The following is a 6,700-nucleotide window of genomic DNA, read 5'->3' as shown; positions in this document are numbered from 1 at the left end:
AGAGCTGTAATTTGCTTTGACATATCTTGAGGAGCTGAAAGGCCCTGTATAAATGGTAGGTTGCTTTTGCTTTTTCTCAGTTCTCTCCAGGACTTGTGTCAATCTTCCACTAAAGTTATAATGGGAAACAGGGAATTCAGAGGGAGAATAACCCCTGACCTAGTCCATCTTAAGTGGATGGACCTTCTGGATTCTATTGCAAACTGGTCTGAAGTGGGCCAGTTTGGATTCTTCCAAAGAATTCTGGTTCACTTAGTTCCATTCATTTGGATTTATATTTCAGGTTGACAATTCAAACCAGGTAAATCGTCCTTTCCTCCAGGGAGAATATCCTCGTACAAATTAACCTCTGAGTTAGTAATTACAACAACTCGAGGAATGGTAAAGTCACTAAAGACATCAACCTCGTCTTCCCCTGGACTCTCGGCGTTTTCTGTGACAGAGGTTTCGCAGTACTGCGTCTTCCTGTGGCTCCCCATCCAAAACGGGGCAAAGGCAAGACTCAAGGAGCCAGACACCAGCTTCCACTCCCGGACGAGTGCAGGAGTTCCCAGTTTCTTTGGGTCAGGACTGTTTGATGGGGGCTCCTAAATGAAGAGAAAAGAATAAGCACACTTTACTAATGAGACACCTTAGAGGGAAAAGCAGCAGTAAGATACAACCCCTCAAACCTGCCCTGCCACTCAATAAGATCACGGCTAATCCCATACCCCTGCCGGAGTCCCACACTTCTTTGATTCCTTCAGAGTCTGAAAGTCTATCAGTTTCAGCCTTGAATATCCGCAGTGACTGAGTGCGCACAAACCTCTTGGGTAAACAATTCTATAGCCTCTGAGTCATGCTGTCTTCCCTTTCTCTTCAAAATAGCTGACCAACCGGCACAACCCTAATCACTACAGTTTAGCTATACTATGACCACTTTGATTATTTTGCACTAAAATGGACTGCTTTCTGTTCTAATTGTGTTCTTTCTTCTAAAAATTGTGTCCAATTTATGTTTATGTTTTTCTTTTGGATGTTGTGTCCCTAATGCTATGTGTCTGTGATGCTGCTGCAGGTAAGTTTATCTTTGCACCAACGCATACATGTACTTGTGCACGTGACAATAAACTCAGCTTCGATTTCTTCATTCCGAAACTATGCCCCCTTGTTCTGATTTCTCCAGCTCGAGAACACACCCTCTCAGCATTTGCCTTGTCGATCCCTCTTAGAATCTTGTACGTCTTAATGAGATACAGTCTCATTGCTCCAAAGTACAGATCACAGAGAGTGATGGGATCATCACATGGAAGCTATCGTTCGAGAAATCATGCTTGACATTGGCCTGTGTTTAATTCAGAGCTTTCCAGTCAATAGCCTCATTATCACTGAAGCCACGTGCCTTGGTGTTAATGTGAAGTTAATACTATAATACAGATCTTTGTAGGAAGTTAGGAGGGAGTATGAGGAGATGTGGAGGAAGTCATATGAATATCAAACCTGTGATAACCTGTCCGGCACATACATGCAATCAAGAAGGAGGTGACACACCAGCGCCTCTGCTTTCTGAGAATATTAAGGAGATCTAGCATGTCACTAAAAATTTCTACAGATTCACTGTTGAAAGTATCCTGACTGGTTGCAACATGGCCTGGTACAGCAATTCCAACACGGGAACGCAGGAGGCTGCAGAGAGCACTGGATACCTACCTCCCCATCATTGACAGCATCTACGTGAGGCCCTGCCTCAAGAAGGTGGCATCTATCATCAAAGGTCCCCACCGTCTGGGTCATGCCCTCTTCTCGCTGCTACGGGCAGGAGGTACAGAAGCCTGAAGTCCCACACCACCAGGTTCAGGAACAGCTACTTTCCTACAACCATCAGGTTCTTGAACTGACCTGCACTACCCTAACCCTACCTCAGCAACAGAACACTACGGACCACCTCTTGCACTGCCGTGGTCTTGTATCCTATTGTATCATTTTTTTGCAGTCTTATTTTTACATAGTCTCTTTCTCTCTTTCTCTTCAATGTCTTAGATTATATATATTTATAATCTATGTTCTGCGTGTTGTCTGTACCTACGTCCCTGTGATGCTGCTGCAAGCAAGTCTTTCATTGCACCTGTACCTCACCGTACTTGTGCATATGACAATAAACTCAACTTGACTTGAGTTGAACTCTGACTTCTTTCATTAGCAAAGGTAGTGATCAATTGGGATGTATGGTGCAGGTTGATTTCCAACCTGTTCATGGCCTTTTCTCATTTTAAGACTTTGCTCATTGTGACTGCACAGAGCAAAATTTCACCCGCAGTCTCTGGAGCTGAAGATGTGTCCACATAAGGAGAACTTTATTTTCAAAGATGGGTTACGATTCATAATTTGTGATGATGTTTCCAACTGCCCCTGAAAACAGTTCCCCACTGGTGATTCCTCTGGTGAGAGCTTCCCTTTCTCCATTGCCTGTTACTGTGAGATTTTGGCTCAGACACTTGCCTGAAAATCAGCAGCTGTAATGTCATCGAGCTACCCAAAGAGGTCTCACAAGCCAGGAAACAAACAGTTACTTTTTACAAAGGAAGTACCTGATCTTGTACAGATGATTTACTGTAATGTCATAAATGATCTTTTCTTAAATTTAATTTTTATTTTGAAGTCTTTTACATTTTAAAATATTCAGGTCAGGAAATTACATTGCACATAATTACATTTTAATCCATTACATCCATTTTTTTGCTGAGTTTACAAAGATATGTACTTACAGTTTCCCCACTGGAGAATGAAGATAAAACAGAGGTATTCAAAGCAAAGTACTGGGTGCTGAGGTCTAATCCTTTCACTGAGAAATCCTTGGTTGAAGCAAATGCTACATCTTTCTTTGCTGCACATATCGAAAAGCAAAAGCAAGGAATACCTTTTGCAATTGTTGCCCTGTGGAGATTAAATACACATGTTTGTAGATCCTATTTTATTATTGAACATTGGTATTGGTGGGCAGGCACGGTAGCGTAACAGTTAGAGTAACACTATAAAAGCACCAGCGACCCGGGTTCAATTCCAGCCGCTGTCTGTAAGGAGCTTGTACGTTCTCACTGTGTCTGCGTGGGTTTCCTCCGGGTGCTCCGGTTTCCTCCCACATTCCAACGACGTGCGGGTTAGGAAGTTGTGGGCATGCTATGTTGGCGCCAGAAGCATGGCGACACTTGCGGGCTGCCCCCAGAACACTCTACGCAAAAGATGCATTTCACTGTGCGTTTCGATGTACATGTGACTAATAAATAAATATCATTTCTTATCTAAAAATAGAACAAAATGCAGAATATAGTGTTGCAGTTACAGAGAAAGTGCAGTGCAGGCAGACAAATAAAGTGCAAGGGCTACGACGAGGTAGATTGTGAGTTCAAGAGTTCATCGTTTAGCGAATGAGAGGTCTGCTCAAGAGTCTGATAACAGTGGGATAGAAGCTGTCCTTGAGCTTGCTGGTACGTGTTCTCAAGCTTCTGTATCTTCTGCCTGACGGAAGAGAATGACCAGGGCGGGAAGGGTCCTTGATCATGTCGGCTGCTTTCCCGAGGCAGTGGGAAGTGTAGATGGAGTCAATAGAGGGGAGGCTGGTTTGTGTGATGGACTGGGCTGCGTTCACAACTCTGCAATTTCTTGCGGTCTTGAGCAGAGCAGTTGCCATACCAAGCAGGGATGCATGTGGATAGGATTCTGTAAAAATTGGAGACAGGCCAAATTTCCTTTGCCTTCTGAGGAAGTAGAGGCACTGGTGTGCTTTCCAGCTAGATTTCAACCTTGACATTATATGCCCACAGGGCTGTTTTAGCAAACAATTTTGAGATCAAGTGGTGGCACAGTTCTGCCCTCGTAGAGCCCCTGCCTCACAGCTCCAGTGACCCGGGTTCAATCCTGACCTCGGGTGCTGTCTGTGTGAAGTTTGCATGTTTCCCCCCCGACTGTGTGACTTTCCCCTGAGTGCTCTGGATTCCTTCCGTATCCCAAAGACTTGAAGGTCGGTCGTTTAATTGGCTGCCGTAAATTCCCCCTAGTGTGTCAGTGAGCGGCAGAATCTGGAGGGGAATGATGGGAAGGTGGGGAGAATAAAATGGGATTAGGGGTGTGGACTTGTTGTAAGTGGGTGCTCTGTGCTCAGTGTGGACAGGGAACCCCTGTCTTATGACTGCTCCGGTTATGGAAATTCACCTGAATGAAATTCACAAATCACGACCCAAAAATTTGAAATACGGAATAAAATGTGCTCTTACGGAATTTATGTGGGGAAAAATGAAAAAGAACCACAAAATGTGAAGGAAACAACCTTGTGGGGAACCACAGTAACCATGGCCAGCTCCTTAAGTAATCACTCTGCCTTTACTCCACTTGAACTCTCACTGCACTTTAACCCATTATCTCCCAAACTCCTCATGCACCACCATGAACCCCGATCCTTGATTCCCATCCTTTTCCCTGATATCCCCACTTCCTAAACCCTTTCCTCATCCATGAACCTTGCACATCAGAGAAAAAGGCCTTGCAGATGAAGAGCACTGCACTCTGAGATGTTTGTTCAGATGTCCTCGGACTGGAGAGGGTGTGGCAGAGGAGAGACCCAATCAACATAGTGCTGTCATATCCAAATCTTATTGCCCCACAGGCACTACAAGTGACTAAAAATAAAAATTGACAAAATTTGTTGTTGCTGTCGCAAGGACCTTGTCCATCCCCCAAGTTTAATGTTGGCCTCAGCTGTTAAGTAATGGCGGTGGCTCACTTTGTCATCACTGATAAAGTGTCTTGATTTGAGGGAAAACATCTCGTGGGAATGCATCTCCCCTTACGCCATGGGATTCAATGGGGAAAGGGGATTTGCAGTACAGGAAACCACGATATGGATGGTTTTCTAGGAACGCAACCCTTCCGTAACGCAAAGGTTACCAGGTTATAGTGGGCCAAATAACCAGTTTCCATGACTCTATCTCCCGCTCCGCTCCCTCATAAACAACTTGCCCAAAATGCTGTTTAGGAGAAGCCTTGAGCTGGTCTCTTTTGGTCATGCACAGATTATGATTTAGTGAAGAAAACTGAGTTTGACAACTTTTCTGTAAGAGCAGGAAATATGCATTCACGTTTAATTGAAATATATGTTTTCTCTCTCTCTCCAAACTGAAAACAAGCAAAGCTTCAGTTAAAAGTGAATGCCTCAGTCTCCACATGGCTTTCCTTGGTTTCCAGTCCCTTCAAAGACCTTCTGCCTCTGTGCAAAGGGGAAACAGTTCTGCCTCAGTTGCATGAAGTCCTGACTGGAACACATCTGTGGAACATTGTAGAGCTCTAGGCAACAATGGTCTGAGGAGAAGTGTGAGGCAAATTTATTGGATGGTTTCTAGGCTTCTTGCAGAATTATGAGTGGAAATTATATTGGCTAGGCCAGGGATGTAGCTGATTAAGGGTAATTCACTGAATATTTTGAACGTCATTGACGGGGAGATAAGGGGTTGGTGCTATTATTTAATTACTTTAAATCTGACATTACTAGGTTATTGCTGGGGTTAGGACATTAATGGATATGGAGGGGATAGGATGCAGATCAGCCACAATCTCAATATCTGAAGAAAAGGTTCAGGAAGTTAGGAGTCCCATTCCTAGGTTTGTGTCCAAAGCTTTCCTTCTTCTTCAGTATCCCTCGGGATTGAAGCTGACTTATTTCACTGACTTATTCTGCAGGTTCTGAGGTGGCTGGTGAATCCACAGACTCAGCCACAAATGGGGCAGGAGGTGCTTGATGGGGCAGGTGGGTAGATAATTTGGGACTCGATGGGCTCTCATTTTCCTGAGCTTCTGCGTGCTCCTGATACATGGACTTTAGGTCCCAGCATACCCCTTCCTTCACTTTGATTGGTCATTGACCAGGGAATCCAGTTAGTCACTGGGAACATTCTTTTCATCTTCCTGGTAAACTCTTGCTATGACTGAGCTTGAGAAGTGTTCTGATCTCAGGAATCTGGTGTCGGGCACACAAAAGGTGTCTCCCATTGGAGCTGACCGAGGCCATTTAAAGTGCTGATCCTGGGAAATATTGGCTTGGAAGACATTACTGACATTGCTTCACTTATCCTGCCCATGAACTTGGAGGATTTGGCAGAGACATTGTCGGTGGTATGTCTGCAATGGTTTTATGTATCTGCTGTAAGTAGTCCATGTATCTGGGTACAGAAGGGTGTGAATTCCTGTTGCAGGGTAGACAACAAACTTTGTACTGATTTGAGGTCCTGATCTTCAAACCCTCTTTCCCTCACGTAGCTAAGTGTTGTGCTGGTGTACTAAAGGCAGTGGTGAATTTAATCATCGCTGTCCGCCTTCCTTGAGAGAGGGCTCCCCAGATATGAGAGGTAGTCCATGTTTTCTGGTCCTTGCACTGTAACCTTATTGTCAGGTGTTGATGTTGTACGGTAGAATCAGGTTGGTAAAGGATTTTGATTTTGTGGATGTTTAAGGCTTTCTCTTATTTCAATGACTTGGGTTTTGCCTCTAAACACAGGGTATGTGCTATAAGGAGAGGTTGGACAAACTCGAGTCGTTTTCTCTGGAGCGGCGGAGGCTGAGGGGAGACCTGATAGAAGTTTATTAGAGGCATAGGTAGCGTAGACAGCCAGTATCTTTTTCCCAGGGTTGAAATGTCTAATACCAGAGGGCATGCATTTAGGATGAGAGGGGT

The 6,700-nt window shown here is 44.4% G+C and overlaps 1 protein-coding gene across 1 annotated transcript in view; it reads right to left on the bottom strand.

The window, feature by feature from the left end:
• Positions 1 to 272: 272 nt before the first annotated feature.
• opn4xb (opsin 4xb) overlaps positions 273 to 6,700 on the bottom strand; it is a 55,602-nt gene continuing 49,174 nt past the window's right edge. Inside the window, exons 8-9 of the mRNA XM_052041051.1 lie at positions 2,745 to 2,913; positions 273 to 587 (exon numbers count right to left, since the gene is read on the bottom strand). Of these exons, the coding sequence (XP_051897011.1) occupies positions 273 to 587; positions 2,745 to 2,913 (484 nt within the window). The remainder of the gene's footprint in view (positions 588 to 2,744; positions 2,914 to 6,700) is intronic.

This window comes from Pristis pectinata, chromosome 2 (genome assembly GCF_009764475.1).
Source record: "Pristis pectinata isolate sPriPec2 chromosome 2, sPriPec2.1.pri, whole genome shotgun sequence".
In the NCBI taxonomy this organism is placed as follows: domain Eukaryota; kingdom Metazoa; phylum Chordata; class Chondrichthyes; order Rhinopristiformes; family Pristidae; genus Pristis; species Pristis pectinata.
This window is presented reverse-complemented; position numbering and strand designations above follow the sequence as displayed.